At 39.4% G+C, this 17490-nt stretch overlaps 1 protein-coding gene across 1 annotated transcript; it reads right to left on the bottom strand.

The window, feature by feature from the left end:
- Positions 6121 to 7101, bottom strand: LOC102182122 (olfactory receptor 7E24-like). Its single transcript, XM_013965134.2, has one exon. It carries the CDS (start codon positions 7048 to 7050, stop codon positions 6121 to 6123), a length of 930 nt encoding a protein of 309 aa, XP_013820588.2. The 5' UTR covers positions 7051 to 7101.

The following is a 17490-nucleotide window of genomic DNA, read 5'->3' on the forward strand; positions in this document are numbered from 1 at the left end:
ACAGCTCATGGGGTTTATATTAGTTCTGCAGTTACTGGCTTGTCCAAAAAAATTGCCGTAGTCTCACTGACGTACGTTGTGGCCCTTAAATGGTGAACCCATTTATTTACACCATTTATTTACAGCCTGAGAAACAGGGACAAGAAGGAATCCTTGAGGAAACTCATTGATATGTTGGTTTTTTTGTTCTGTGATTACATTGCCTTTGGGTGGGGGGGCTTAGTTTTCTCAAGCCAAAATCATAGGCACCCTAGATGAACCAGAATACTTGATTCTTCCATTGTACAACTCCTCTAAAGTGACTAGATAGAGTCATGTTTAAAGTATTGAAACTTGGACTCAGAGCCCAACTTTGCTTTTAATCTAGCTCTGGGATGTTTGTCACAACATTTCAATTCTCCATACTCTATTTCTTTGCTCATGTTCTATAGAAGCAATATGACCCAGGAGTTCTAGTTTGACTGATTTTTGTTTGTGATGACTCTCAGAAAAGGAAAGTTGTAGGAAGTGGATGAGGCAAGGGGCTGGGGTGGGGGTGGGGAAGGAATGAAGGAAGCTGTGGTCCTGTATTGAGACCAGCTTCTGTCTGATTCTGTGGAAAGTGCCATGACAATCATATCTCAGAATTATCCCTCCCATGAGGCAAGGGAAATGAGCTCACACCACATATCAATAATTAGTAAGACCAGTCACTGGTGAATAGCATCCTTCTGAGGAACCATTAGCATCCACTATAATCAGTTTCAATATCTATAAAATTGTCGTCATCCTTGGTGGTTGAGATGATTGTAAGATATCTGAAATTTATCAGTGAGGAGACTTTAGTTCTAATGAGAAAAAGGAAAATTTTGTCTAATATGATTAAACAATAAAGAAAGTTATGACAAAGTCATGAAAGTCATGACAAAGACTTCAGAGATCATCAGGAACAGGAGCTAGGTACTCATCCACTCCTGTATGAGGTGCCCTTATCCTCAGATTGTTCTCTACAAAGATGGTGACAGCAAATGAAAATGTCAGACTTGGACATGAAGCCCAAAGATAGAAAACTGATTTTCCTTCCCTAATCCAGTTTTTAATAGATCTTTCTGTGGAGTCTGCCAGAACATCTCTGTAGTGAATTTGAATGGTAGCTCTCAAAACAGTATGTCCACTTCCTATTCTTCCTATCTTGTGAATCTTACTTTATACTACAACAGTGTGAATGTTACTTATTTGGAAAAAGAGTCTTTTCAGTGAAAGAATTTATCCAAGTTTATCTGGATAGCCTTTAAATGTAGTCACAGATATCCTTATTAAAGAGACAGAAGTAGAAAAGACACAGGAAAAAAGGAAGGGGAAAATACCTCCTTTGAGATAAAAATTGGATTGATGTGCCAGCATTAGATTGCTTGTATTTGACCCATTTTGCTGAACAAAATTTTCATTTTCATTGGACTCTAATGCATGTTGTTACCATCCCTATGTATACTGCTTTGTTGTTTAATCACTAAGTTGTGTCTGACTCCTTGGCGACCTCGTGGACTGTAGCCCACCAGGTTCCCCTATCCATGGGATTTCCCAGGCAAGAAGACTGGAATGGGTTGATGTTTCCTTCTCCAGAGGATCTTCTCAACCCAGGGATTGAACCTGCATCTCTTGCACTGGTAGGCAGTTTCTTTACCATTGAGCCACCAGGGACTTTATTAAATAAATTTGCTTTTTTGAGCTTGTTGGGAGGCCTTTTTATCAATTAATCAGACTTAACATGGACGAATTAATCTTGATTTAGTTATATTTTATGAAAATGAAGGTAATTTTAGAGAAGCAGTGATGTTTCAATGAATATCAAATTCTAATTCTGTTTATTGAAGTCAGTAGTCACTAAGACTCACTTCTCAGATAATTCCTTTCTGTTATGTTACATTGTGCAAAATTTAAGTAAATTATTAAAAGAATACTCCAAGTTTATTTCTGAAGCTTAACCCAATAATGTATCCTTGGATGAAGATCAGATGCCCCATGGTCTACAACCAGGAGATTAACACCCACGCCATGGTCATTTAAATTTAAAGAGTCCCTTAGACTGGGGACAATTAAAACATGCTGGGAATAATCAGTCTAATAACAGTAGGAAATTGGGCTAGATGCCTTATGGGCAATGCCAATATATAGTTTCCCTTAAAGATAAGGATCGGTACAGAACAGGTAAATTCAGATGACCTCGAATATACTGGGCTGCTTCTAAAGACAATTATTGACCAAAATTCTTACTTATGACCTCATTAATATTGCTAGCTATCTTGTTTTTATATTGCCTATTTTTACAAAATTGTTTCTTTCATTACCAAATGTGTGACTGAGCCACTGATAAAATGAAGATATAAAGCTTCATATGAGATTGATGGTTGTTATAGTGTGATTCTAGATAGGGGAAGAAGTAACAAGAGGAAATATTTTCCCAGACCAAAAGAGACTAGGAAGAAGGTGGTCCAGAGACTTTCAGCTACTGTTAGTAAGGCCTAGTCCAGTAATAGCACATTGAGTGGCCTATCAGAGAAATCTCTGCCAGACCTGAGAATGAACATTCCTAGAGTTGTGGGACAAAAGAGTCATGAAATGCCCCCCAAACCACAGTTGAATTTATTACCCTGAAGGGGCCCTGATAACTGAAAACTGGGCACTTCCCATCTGCCTCTCTAAGGATTAGGTCAGTGGCCACTACAGCCACTGACTTTCAACACATTTTGAAATGAGTTCAAGGTGGGGGAGCTTGAATGAGGTTCTGGAAGAACTTCAGGACAGGCCTTCAGATAGTTGCTTTCAGGAGAGATTTTATGAGCTCAAATTCTTGTATCTTCTTATAACGAAAAAAGTACTGAAGTCATTAATGGTAATATCTGCTTTGGCCATTAAGGAGAGAAATGCAATTGAAAGTCAAAATGGAATAGTTGCAGTTCAGACATCCAAGGTAATAATACTAGGTGGCATTATGAACATGATTTCTGAAAAGTCCCTGTATAGCTAAGAGCTTCAGTTTTCTGAGCTGTGGTAGACTTGTGATGTTACCAGCCATTCCCAAAACAATGTCTGCTGGCAGCTGGAAGCTGCAACCTTATGGGTTCAAGGTATCCTTTTGCAACTAAAATTTTTTGGAAAATGAAATTGCTTTAGATCAGATATTAGTAGAAAAAGGAGACAGGTAATGGCTAATAGCTTCTGTTATGTGTATGTTAATACCACATTGAAAGTTAAAACCTTCTCAGATAAAAGTAAACAACTGGCTACCTGGCTGCAATTCTCCCCAAGGTGTGAGGTCCAGATTGGGTTTCAGGCTTATCTCAGGGAATGAACTTTATTTTGTCTGTTAAAATTCCAGTTGTCACTCCTCCAACTACTTCTAGCTGAATATCTTACACCAAAATAGTGAACCAAGGAAGTGATATTGAGATCATACAAGACTTAGATCCAGGATTTGGAACTCAGAAATATTTCCAATTCAGTGTATATTCTCCAAATTGAGGGAGAATTATGCCCCATTTTACCCACTCTTGATTGGGAAATCCCATGGACAGAGGAGATTGCCAGGCTGCAGTTCATGGGGTCACAGAGTCAGACACGACTTAGCAAGTAAACAACAACAACAATAACTGCCCCTTTTTAGCAGGAAGCGACCAGAACCATTGTTGCACAGTTCCCTGAATTGAAACTGAAGAGGACTCTGTGGGACTCCAGAGTACAATCCTTTCTGCATCCCCTGTTTCTAATTTGTAGGCTCATTCAGCCTCCTTGATCTTCCCTGAGTTTCAAAGGGCAGATTCAGACAGTTGCTTATCAGGAAAGGGAGGGGATGCAGAAACATGGGAAAGTGAAAGTGTGAGTCACTCAGTCCCATGTCGGACTCATTGCAACCCCTTGGACTGTAATCCTCCAGGTTCCTCTGTCCTTGGAATTCTCCAGGCAGGAATACTAGAGTGGGTAGACATTCCCTTCTCCAGGGGATCATCCCAACCCAGGGATCGAATCCAGGTCTTCTGCATTGCAGGAAGATTCTTTACTATCTAGGCCACAAGACAAGCCAACAGAAACACGGGAGGAGCAGTCAAATGGTGGTGCAGCCTTGGGACAGGGTGCTGGTTCCTCCTCAAGGAGTATATATAACACTATCTTTGAGTTTTGAAGAACTGTATCCCCCATCCAGGAGGAGGATGGTAACTTCAGGCTGAGTGCAAGATTCCTGGAGCGCTGCCCTGTTACCTCAACACCAAATGATCAGAAGAAAGTCATACACTTTGTAGCCCTCACTCTCAACTTTGTCTTCCTTTTCTGGACACAGTGATGACATCCTGTTAGGCCTCTTGTTTGGCCCCTGTCTGTTAAAAGTACTTCTGTCTCTGACAGTTTCAGGTTAAATTTTTGTTACTACAAGGGTGGATGTCAGTTTCAGACATAAGATACCTCGATTTAAAACAGGTGGAGAGAAACTTCTACTCTACTAGACAGGACAATGTTCATTCTCAACAGAAAGTGGTTACAGAAGAAAGATCTCTGCCCCACTTCTCAAGAAGTTATCTTCAGTATGAAGTCCTGGCAGGGGAGGGGGTTAGGGGGCAGATTTTTAGGGGAACCACTGACTGAAACCACTAACTCTGGCCAAGCATGAGAGTAACCACTTGTTTGGGTTATCTTTCAATGGGCGTTTCTGGTAAGGGATGCAGAACTAAAAAGCTACGACCAACTGAGAGAATATGGGAAAGGTCAAAAGTAGGTACAGATGCAGTCCATATGTCCTACTGACCTCCTGGGATCCTTCTTGCTGGAATCCATCTTGGTTGAGTAATGCATGCCACCAGGAAGAACCCTGAGTCAGAATGATTGGCCAGAGACAACCCAGAAACTAACCCTATTACCATAAAACCTGAAACTGTGAACCATGTGGCAGAGTAGTTCTGAATTCCCTTACCCCACTTCGTTCTGCCCAAGCACCCTTTTCCAAGAAAGCCTCTTGCTTTGTCAGCATGTGTGTCTCCTTGGACAATGCATTTCCAAGTGTTAGAAAAGAGCCCCCTCTCAAACCCTCTCTCTCCTCTTTTTGTTTTGCAGCCATAAACCACTATTCATCTCCAGCACTATTCCATCTTCCCCAACTGAAATTTGTCTCCATTAAACCCTAACTCCCCATTCTTCCTCCCAAAGATTCTGGCAACAACCATTCTAATCACTATCTCTATGAGTTTGACTACTTTTGGTACTTTTTGAAATGGAACCATTCTATTTTCCCCTATTATGTCTGACTATGTAGTATGATCAGGAAGAAGCTAGATGGAATGGCAAGGAGAATTATTAGAAAAATTGAGAATTGACTTTTCTCTAGAAGGTAGTCTCTCATCATTCTTGGGAAATCATAATCCTATTTCCCAAAAGTACTAGTTGAAAACTCAGTGTTATAATGTCCAAATTCCATCCCAAAATATCCTGGGTAATCAGGAAATTAGTCAACCTACTTGCTCAAAAATCTGAACAACATGATATTATACATGTGGGGAGGGATGTGGGGGGGGGGTTCAGGATTGGGAACTCATGTACACCCGTGGCAGATTCATGTTGATGTATGGCAAAACCAATACAGTATTGTAAAGTAAAATAAAGTTTAAAAAATATCTGAACAACATCATTAAGAAACAAAAATATACTTAAGGTAGGGTTTAAATCCACCTAACAAACTGGGGGGGGGGGCAAATAATATGAAACCTATAGAAACAAAAAATAACAAAAAAGAAAGCTATGATTATTTTATAATCATAGAAACAATACTGCCCATGACCAAGGGTCTGACATAATACATAAGAAAATTGAGAACGGTATACTGATGTGCTATGCAAAATCCTGAATGGGCTATGACTCACATGGAATGTCCAAATGATGTCACAATTCCATTACTATTCTAAGTAATTGCTATTCTAAGTAATTCTACTATTTCCAGCTATTCTAAGAGGAAAACATTTGTAGACTGAAAGATGAAAGCCAGATAGGTATATATACAATATGGAACTGCAGATTCAAATCATTTGTTGCATATATGTGATTTTACTGCCTTTTCCAGTCTTACTAACCCAAAACAATATGGCACAGGTGTTGAGATTAGATTATTCTGCAGAAAATCCTCCACAGGGCATTCCTGATGTCCTTGTTCCTTAGACTGTAGATGAAGGGGTTCAGCATAGGGGTGACTATAGTGTACATCACCGAGGCCACTGCACTCTTCCTGGGGGAAGATAAGACAGTTGAACTAACATACATCCCAAGGCCTGTTCCAAAAAATAAGCAAACAACTGACAGGTGAGAGCCACAGGTGGAAAAGGCTTTGTACTTCCCATCTGATGAGGAGACTCTTAGAATGGAGGATATAATTCGAGCATAAGAGTAAAGGATTCCTAAGAGTGGAACTCCACCGAAGATAGTACCAATGAAATAGATTAATAGGTTACTGATGGAGGTGTTGGAACAGGCAAGGTTGACAAGTTGAGGAGGATCACAAAAGAAATGAGGGATTTTAACATTTGCACAGAAGGTAAGCTGTAACATCATCAAGTAGTGCAGCAGGGAGGTCAAAAAGCTGATGAAAAATGAGGCCAGGACCAACACGCCACAGGTACGGGGATTCATGATGACCAGGTAGTGTAGAGGATTACAGATGGCCACCAACCGATCATAGGCCATCACTGTCAGAAGGAGACTCTCCAAAAATGCAAAAAGAGAAAAAAAGGTTAGCTGAGTCAGACACCCTCTATAGGTGATGGATTTGTTGTATGTCTGGAGGTTCACTAGCATCTTGGGGACGGTGGTGGTGCTGATACTGATGTCAGCCAAGGACAAACTGGAAAGGAAGAAATACATTGGGATGTGGAGATGAGGATCAGAGCTGATGACCAGGATGATGAGCAGGTTCCCAAACAAGGTCACCAAGTACAGGGATAGGAAGAGCCCAAAAAGAAGGGGCTGCAGGTCTGGATCATCTGAGAGGCCCAGGAGGAGGAATTCTGAGACACCTGTTAGATTCTGTGATTCCATGTAGATGGAACACCTTTTGAAAAAGAAGAGAGCATTGAATACAGGAAATAAATATACAGGAACCTGGATAAATGTCCATACTTTGGATTCAAACAATTCACATGTAATGTATTCAGGCTTGAGTATCAAACACTGAAGTACATTCAGCAGTATTTATCAGTCTATACACCCATTTTAGAGTCATGGGGCCAAAGAATATGAGTGAAATAAGGAGACTGTGAAATAACAAGTCCATACACATAGCAAATTATGTGCCCCCTACTTTTGAAGGGAAAATATAGAATAAAATGTATTCTCCTTCCTTAAAAATATCATTCTAATTAAAGTACATTACAGTGGAAATGATTGATGGCATCACTGATTCAATGGACATGGGTTTGGGTGGACTCCAGGAGTTGATGTACAGGGAGGCCTGACGTGTTGCGGTTCATGGGGTCACAAAGAGTCAGACACAACTGAGCGACCAAACTGAACTGAACTGAACAGTGGAAATAGATAGGGAAACAATGAAAATAGTGAGAGACTTTTAATTTTTCTGGGCCCCAAAATCACTGCAGATGGTGACTGCAGCCATGAAATTAAAAGATGCTTCCTCGTTAGAAGAAAAGCTATGACCAAACCAGACAGCATATTAAAAAACAGAGACATTACTTTGCCAACAAAGGTACATCTAGTCAAAGCTATGACTTTTCCAGTAGTCATGTATGGATGTGAGAGTTGGACTATAAAGAAAGCTGAGCGCCGAAGAATTGATGCTTTTGAACTGTGGTGTTGGTGAAGACTCTTGAGAGTCCCTTGGACTACAAGGAGATCCAACCAGTCCATCCTAAAGGAAATCAGTTCTGAATATTCATTTGAAGGACTGATGCTGAAGCTGAAACTCCAATACTCTGGCCACCTGATGCGAAGAACTGACTCATTGGAAAAGACCCTGATTCTGGGAAAGATTGAAGGCTGGAGGAAAAGGGGATGACAGAGAATGAGATGGTTGAATGGTATCACCGACTCAATGGACATGAGTTTGAGTAAGCTCTGGGAGTTGGTGATGGACAGGGAAGCCTGGCATGCTGCAGTCCATGGGGTCGCAAAGAGTTGGACACAACTGAGCAACTGAACTGCACTGAACTGACAGTGGAATATTACTGAGCCATAAAAATAACAAAATAATATCATTTGCAGCATGTACCTAGAGATTGTCATACTGAGTGAAGTAAGTCAGACAGAGAAAGACAAATATCATATGATATTATATTTGTGGAATCTTTAAAAAAGGGTACAAATATATTGATTTACAAAACAACAATAAAGTTACAGACGTAGAAAACAGACTCATGGTTACTGGGAAGTGGGGGGGGCAGTATAAATTGGAAGGTTGGGGTTGACAGGTATACACTCCTATATATAAAATAGATAACTAATAAGGACCTACTGTACAGTACAGGGAACGCTACTCCATACTCTGTACTGGCCTATATGGGAAAATAATCTTAAAAAGAGTAAAAGTACAGATATGTATAAAAGACTCACTTTGTTGTATACCTGAAACTAACACAACACCATGAATCAACTATATCCTAATTAAAAAATTTAAAGTACACTTATAAAGCATTCAAATGTACTTTATCCTATTCAAATACAATACAAAAATTCCCTTATAGGGTAATCCTAAATACTTAAAACCCATAATCACTGGACTATAAATTAAACTCAAATATTCATAGTCAAATACCATTTTTATGCACCAATTATCTTTTAGAATGTTTCTTCATTTGGGTTTAAAAAATATTTGTTATTTATTTGTCTATGCCAGGTCTTAATTGTAGCACATGGTATCTCTGTTGCAGCATATGGGATCTAGTTCCCTGGCCATGGATTGAACCCAGTCCCTCTGCATTGGGAGCATGAAGTCTTAGCCCCTGGACCATGATTAATTAATTAATGATAATTAATTAATTATTTAATTTTGATATCTGTCTTTCTTGGAGTAAAATGCTCATTCCAGTGTTCAGGTTGTCTGATCAATGTCCCTTAACTTACATATCCAACACAAATATTTAGCCTTGACGGGCTTCACATTTTGATAATAACTAATTGTTAGAAGTGCAAAAAAATATGGCATCACTGATCTTGAAGATATCATTATTAATATATGGTACACCAGTGATTCAGTAACAATAAGCACTGTGTACCTATATTTTTTGCAGGTTTTTTTCTATCAGCATTACACACTCTTGGAGTAAGTTCTGAGGCTGAGTTTGCTTTTTCCTGTTTTTGTTTGCAGTGGCTAGGTAACACTTCTTAAATAAGTCTCTAATCCTAAACATGTGTGAAGAGCTGATTTCTCATCAAATCTAACTCTCATATGAACAATCAAGAAATTCCAGACCAAAGCATGTCTCGAACTCTAAGCTGGACTTATGCCAGCTTAAAAGCATTTTTAAGTCATTCTTTCTTATCAAGTAATTGTGTTTCTCCTACATTAAACTTCCTGAAGGCAATACAGGTCTTCATTTCTCCTGCCAGGTCAAAACAAGATATAATATGGGAAAAATCAAAAGGGAAAAAACCAAAGACTAATTTCACAAACACTGGGGTAGTTTATTCATCTATAAAACGGGTATATTAGTTTCACATACTTAACCAGGTTACTGTAAAGTAGTAAGTTAAAATAAAGATAAAGTACTTCAACAGTGGTTGTCAGTGTTAGCTCATCTTTATAATTACCTTTTTAAAAAGCTTTTTATTTTGTATTGGTGTATAGGTGATTTTTTTTCACTTTAAAAAATTTATTTAAAAAAATTTTAATATAAATTTATTTATTTTAATTGGAGGCTAATTACTTTACAATATTGTAGTGATTTTGTGATACATTGATATGAATCTGCCGTGGGTATACATGGTGATTAACAAAAAATATTCTGATAGTTTCAGGTAAACAGCAAAGGGACTTAGCCATATACATACTATAATTACCTTTTGATCTTTTATAATTTAAGTATGGACTGGCTACAGCCTAGAAGCAATTAAACCAGAATCTCTACCCATAGGTCCTTTTGGCTTATTAACATATTGCCAGGGTAGAGAACCATTGTCAGGCAATCAATTAATATTGCATTCATGTTACCTATTATTAACATCATTATTATACACTTCACATATTAAAATATAAATATTTAATAATACTTGCATTAGAACTTATATTTATTACTTAAAAAAAAACCAGAGTGTTTTGCTATCCCTATATGGTCCTATTCCCCTGCATTTCAGTGTTGTTCAGGATAAACATTGTCATGAATTCAATAGATGTATTTTCCTTTCAGTGTGTCCATAATATTTCTATTGACTTCTGTGTTTATAAGTAGTTTTCTTGCAAATTGGCCTAGATTCCAGCTGACATGAAGTTGTCATTTACCACAGGACTGCATTTTAAGTACATATATCTACATATATCTACATGTATCTATGTACCTATATCTCTTAAGTACATATATGAAGTATATATATATATCAGCACATAAAATGATGCACAGTATTACCTGAGGGTTAAATTTCATTTATTTTTCAATTTCTTATTATGACACAGATAAGTGAATTATCGTGCCACCCACCATCCTACACGAGTGATGATTTCCAAAATATATATGCATACAAGAGTACTGTTTTAGTTTTAAAGATGGAAACTTGTGCAACTTTACTATTAATTACTTATTTTCCTGATGGAAATATCAGACAAAAGCAAATGTACACTCTGATTGTCAAGGTATCAAATCAGAAAGGTTCTTGAAATTTGACTAGCAAGGCTTTTTGTGATAGAGTCATATGAACATTTCCATTTTTCAAAGAGAATGATATTTCCATGGCTCAGATTTACAAAATGGTCTGAAAAATGCATTATTATTCATAGAAAACCCTATATCTATAATATTCATGTAAAAGCCCCCTGCAAATCACTTGTTCCACTCTACTAATTCACAGATAGACTCACCAGATCCCAGAAGAAGCAATCCATGGTTCTAATTGCATTTGCTCATCTGGGACTAAAGAAGGTTTCAAAAGAAAATAATTCACTCAGGCAGTACGGAGACTTGGGACTGGAATTAAGAAGCCTTTGTGTGAGACCCACATCTTTCACCCACTAAAGGTGGAGTGTGTGTAAATCTCCCCACTTCTATACTGGTATCCCTTACACTGAAGTAGGATCAGTAATATCCATTTGTAGGATATGTGGAGGCTTCCCAGATAACTCATTGGTAAAGAAGTAACAGTGTACTAGAATTAACAGGAGTACCAGGCAGGGAGCTGTTCCCCCAAGTTTGGTGCTGAAAATAAAACCACCCCTCAACCTCCAACGAGCGCTGAAGAACTGATGCCTTCAAATTGTGGTCCTGGACCTGAAGATTCCACGTGCCATAATGGAAGAAAGAAGATCCTGTGTGCTACAACTAAGACCAGGTGCAACTAATTAAATAAATATTTAAAAGAAATGTGATGCTGGAGAAGATTCTTTTTTTTAATTTTAATAATATATTCTATTTAACACGATATTCTTGAGAGTCCCTTGGACTGCAAGGAGATCAAACCAGTCAATCCTAAAGGAAAGTGAGTGAAGTTGCTCAGTCGTGTCAGACTCTTTGAGACCCCATGGACTGTAGCCTCCCAGGCTCCTCTGTCCATGGGATTTTCCAGGCAATAGTACTGGAGTGGATTGCCATTTCTTTCTCCAGGGGATCTTCCCAACCCAGGGTTCGAACCCGGGTCTCCCACATTGTAGACAGATGCTTTACCGGAAATGAACCCTAAATATTCATTGAAAGGATTGGTGCTGAAGCTGAAGCTGCAATACTTTGGCCACCTGATGCGAATAGCCAAAAGACCCTGATACTGGGAATGATTGAAGGCAGAAGGAGAAGCAGATGACAGAGTATGAGATAGTTGGATGGCTTCATTGACTCAATGGACATGAGTTTGAACAAACTCCAGGAGATGGTGAAGGACAGGGAAGCCTGGAGTGCTTCAGTTCATGGGGTCACAAAGAGTCGGGCACAACTTAGCAACTGAACAACAGCAACAACTAGCTCCAATAAAGAATCTGCCTTCCAGTGTTGGAGACACAAGAGATATGGGTGGGAAAGATCCCCTGGATCTTTACAAAATGGCAACCTGCTCCAGTATTCTTGCCTGGAAAATTTCATGGACAGAGGAGCCTGGCCAGCTACAGTCCATGGGCTCACAAAGAGTTGGACATGACTGAGAGCACACACACATATGCACACACAAACACATACACATGGGTTTCACACCATAAGTTAACCTTCTTATGTCAGGTTTAGAGCCTTTCAAGTCATTTCTCCCTTATAGAGAGTTTGTATGCATGTGTGCTAAGTCGTCTCAGCCATGTCCAACTCTGCGATCCCATGCACTGTAGCCTGCCAGGTTCCTCTATCCATGGGATTCTCCAGGCAAGAATACTGGAGTGGGTTGCCATTCCCTCTCCAGGGGATCTCCCCGATCCAAGGATGGAACTACTGTCTCCTGCACTGGCAGATGGATTCTCTACCCCTGAGCCACCAAGGAAGCCCAACAGAGAGTTTGCATTTGCCCTAAATTCAGCTCCCTGAATGCAGGTTGAGTTAGCAGGATAGGATACTGTCTAGGCACCCTATGGATGGAATTTCATTTTCTGCATTCAAATCTGACCTTACACTCTATACCCCAGTGATTGATCAAAATTACATTAAAGTAAAATGTTTCTATCCTAACTGTAAAATAACGATAATGCATTTGACTTTCTTTGAGAGGTAAAAATGCATATAATAGGAAACAGGCTGCATGATGGTATGGGGAGGGAGGTGGGAGGGGGGTTCAGGAGTGGGAACTTATGTACACCCATGGCGGATTCATGTTGATGTATGGCAAAACCAATACAGTATTGTAAAGTAAAAAAAAATAAAAAATATAACAACTTAAAAAAAAAGAACTTGGCTCTTAGAATCATCGAGTAAGGTTTTGTGATGTTGTGGTTACTGTTATCATTTTTAAAAGAAAGGATTTTTAAAAATAGTTTTGTTTATTTATTTTTGGCTATGGTGGATCTTTATTACTATGCAGCTTTTCCCCTAGTTACAGCTGCTTGGGGGGTGGGGGGGTGGCTATACTTCATTGCAGTGCACAGTTTTCTCATTCCAGAGGCTTCTCTTGTTGCAGACATGGACTCAGTATTTCCCATACATGGGCTCAATAGTTAGCAGCTCTGGGCCTCTAGAACATGTGCAGTCAATACTTGTAGAGCACAGGATTAGCTGCTCCTCAGAGTGTGGGATCTTCCCGGACCAAGGACTGAACACATGTCTCCTGCACTGGCAAGTGAATTCCTTAACCCTGAGCCACCAAGGAAGCACATACTGTCATCATTTTCATCATCATCACCTTCACGATCATTTTGAGCACTTAGGAGATGTTTTAGAAGGACCTATTTCCTGATCAGGTAGAAAAAATGACCAAGGAAGATAGAACAAGCATGGGAGGGAAGTGGAAATTAGACACTATTAGATGTACAATAGATGTGCAATACCAGTATTGTAAACTATTATACATCTATTAGATATATAAAACAGTCTTTTGGACTCTGTGGGAGAGGGAGAGGGTGAGATGATTTGGGAGAATGGCATTGAAACATGTATAATATCATATAAGAAACTAATCGCCAGTCTAGGTTCAATGCAGGATGCAGGATGCTTGGGGCTGGTGCACTGGGATGACCCGGAGGGATAGTGTGGGGGGTGGGGGGAGGGGATTCGGGACTGGGAACACGTGTACACCCGTGGAGGATTCATGTTGATGTGTGGCAAAACCAATACAATATTGTAAAGTAAATAATAATAATAATAATAATTAAATGAGTTATACGATCCCCACCACTAACAACAACATTCACTTCATAGGCCTCTGAGCCAAACTATGCATTTTGGTGCCTTCCCACTGGCTATCCCAACTGTCCCACTACTCTGATGATAAGTAAACAAGTCTCCCCAATTCCTTCCACATTCAGTATCTCCCACTGCACTTGGCACTCACTGGGCTGTGCCATGTCTCTGCTGGAGCAGGAATGCCCCTCCCATACCTGGTGTTACTTGAGGACAGAGGCTTTGTCCTCAGGACTTCCAGTAAGACAGATTCATGTATGTGCCTTCTGCTACAGACAACAACTTCAGGAGCATGAGACACGCAGATATGGAACCCATTGGCTGGAGCTGGCTGTATAAAGGACTGGGAAGCATGGGCTGATTATTTATAGTGATACAGCCTTGAGACCTCCATGCGCATAGCAGATAATTAGCCAACTTGGCCCATGGTCTCTCCGTCTCTGAGGATTTGCTAATTTCATGGTGGAGGAAAAGAAGTGAAGTGAATATGTTAAGAAGGATATAAACCTGTCCTCTTCTCAGGAGGGGGGCTGACCTTTATGCTTCACCTCTGATTTCCAAGTTCTTTACCTTATAAAGTTCAAACACATTTTTTAAATTAGAGAAAACAATATATGACTTTTATATCTGCAAATCTATGGAATCGGTCATATAAGTTGGAGAGATTTAGGTCTTCCATACCAAGATTCTGATTGTATTTCTAATTTCTCAGTTTAGATTTATGTCTCTGAGAACTTCCTATTTTTTAAAAATCTATAGTCCTTGTTTAGGGTTTAGGATTTTCTGCCTTAGAGATTTATGTTTCTTGCTATTTTGAATGGCAGCCCCAATTCTAGTTCTATAATTTTATTGGAATATTAAGTTTTAAGTAATTTAATGTTCTAGCTCAATTTTTTCTCTTGAGGTGAGGTATGTTCTATGTGTACCTCCCTTTAGCTGGTTCTAATTTATATCCTTTTGCTATAATAAAACTATTATAATTAGTAGAGTGCTTCTCTGAGATCTGAGTAATTCTAGTGCATGACAGAACTTGAGGGAGTCCACTCAGTTTGAATCATGTTTGAGAATTATTGAATATGAGGAAGTTCCCAAATTTGTAGCAAATTGGCCTATTACAAAGGTGGTCCTGGAGATGCTTGAACTTGTGCTGGTGTCTGATAGAGGGCAGTCTTGTGAGTGTTCCCTTAGACTCTGCTAATTCACAAACTCTTTGTGGTAAGGAAGGGAGTAGAAAACATCAAGCCAAGTTGAAGCCCATCAAAGGTCTCTGAAAACCACAAGGAAGCTCTGGAGCTACACTGATCCTTAGAGTTGGCTGGAGTTGGGGCAAAGGAGCCAAATGGTTACACCCCCACATCACACAGTCATCAAAAGTGGGCTGCCTGGGGGGCTCCTCTAGCTGAGGCAGATCCCTCTAGGAGTTGATTGCTGATGGCTGAGTAACATCCAACATTGAAGCACTATATCTCTCATTCCTGCAGGAGATTCTTTTTATTGTGGTAAAACAACTGTTGACTTAAAAAATATTCATACCTCAGAAAACATAGAACACTCTATGTCATAAATCACCACAAGATCCTCTCTGACCCATCTCCTAGAGTAATGGAAATAAAAACAAAAAGAAACAAATGGGGCCTAATTAAACTTAAAATCTTTTGCAAAGCAAAAGAAGCTATAAACAAGGTCAAAAGACAACCCTCAGAATGGGAGAAAATTATACCAAATGAAACAACCGACAAAGGGTTAATTTCCAAAATACACAAGCAGTTCATGCAACTCAACACCAGAAAAACAAACAACCCAATCAAAAAGTTGGCAAAACATCTAAACAGATATTTCTCCAAAGAAGACATACAGATGGCTAATAAACACGTGAAAAGATGCTCAACATCACTCATTATAAGATAAATGCAAATAAAAACTACAGTGAGATATCACTTTTGATATCAGTTTGAGTCAATTGCTAATGAGGTGGATAAACCTAGAGTCTATTATACAGATGAAGTAAATCAGAAACAAATATCATATCTTAATGCATATTTGTGGAATCTAGAGAGATGGTGATGATGAACCTATTTGCAGGGCAGCAATAGAGATGCAGACATAGAGAAAAAACTTGTGGACAAGGCAGGGGAAGGAGAAGGTGGAACAAATAGAGTATCGGGGAAACATATGCACTATCATATGTAAAATAGATAGCCAGTGGGAATTTGCTGTGTGATTCAGGGAGCTCAGATCGGTGCTCTGTGACAATCTAGAGGGGTAGGATGGGGTGAGATGGAGGTTCAAGAGGGAGGGGACATATATTTACATGTGTACCTCTGGCTGATTCATGTTGATGTATGGCAGAAAACAATACAATATTGTTAAGCAATTATCCTTCAATAGAAATTAAATTTTAAAAATATATTCATGACCTAAGAGTTGAGAGTTATGCTTTATTCAGCAGGAACTTTAAGGACGTAAGCAGGGAGACAACATCTCAAGTAACCCTGAAAGAAATGGTTTGAGGAGGCTGAGGGAGGAGGTGGGTTATGTAGAAGTTTCTCTACACAAAGGCTAGTAGTCTGAATGTTGAAAATATTTTTGTGAATTAAAGGAAACCAGATATCCCAAGTTAAGGAATTTAGTGCTTTTCTGTGTATGGGAAGATTCAAAAGTCTGGGCTTATTACTGAAACCATTCCTTTCATATGCATCTCAGCTATCTGAGGCCAGTATCCTGTGTTTTTCACATCCTGAGCTCCCTATGGCTCACCATAGAGAGTAGCTGCAGTCTGATGGCTGTTAGATCACAAGTATTCTTCTCCTTCTTGAGTGCCCTTAGGGCTCACCATCTCACACTGGAGGGCTAGAATCTCTAGTGATTGTGACATCCCTGTTTTCTGATATGGCAGGAAATACTCCATGTCTCACAAGATAACATAAAACCTACCATCTAAAGTGTTTTTAACTGTACAGTTCAGTTGCCATAAGTACCTTCACATTGTTTTCCAACCATCACCACCATTCACTTTCAGGACCATTTCATCTTTCCCAAGTGAAAATCTGTCCCCATTAAACACTTATTCCCCTTTCTTCCTCCCAAAGCCTCTGGCAGCTGCCATTCTACACTTGCTCAGGGGCAGTTCAACTACTTTAGGTCCTCGTTTCAGTGGAATCATTCAATTTTTACCCCTTTCCATCTGGCTATATAATATTATTGGGGAGAAGTTAAATGGAATGGGAAAGAGAATTATCAGAAAAATTGGGAATTGACTTTGCTCTGGTAGGTACTCTCTTACCTACTCTTTGGGAAGCACACACTCAGTTTTCAAAGGAAAGTTCCACTTGAAAACCCAGTTAATAGTTTCTCACTTCAATTTCAAAACATCTCGATTAAGATAGGAAATTCATCTTCCCCAGTTCAGTTCAGTCACTCAGTCATGTCCGACTCTTTGCGTCCCCATGGGCTGGCTGCAGCATGCCAGGCCTCCCTGTCCCTCACCAACTCTCAGAGTTTATTCAAACTCATGTCC

The sequence above is a fragment of the Capra hircus genome, chromosome 7 (assembly GCF_001704415.2).
Source record: "Capra hircus breed San Clemente chromosome 7, ASM170441v1, whole genome shotgun sequence".
Classification (NCBI taxonomy): domain Eukaryota; kingdom Metazoa; phylum Chordata; class Mammalia; order Artiodactyla; family Bovidae; genus Capra; species Capra hircus.

What these genes read in the sequence shown, in the direction of transcription:
- LOC102182122 (XM_013965134.2), bottom strand. Translation starts at nt 7,050, where the DNA reads ATGGAATCACAGAATCTAACAGGTGTCTCAGAATTCCTCCTCCTGGGC.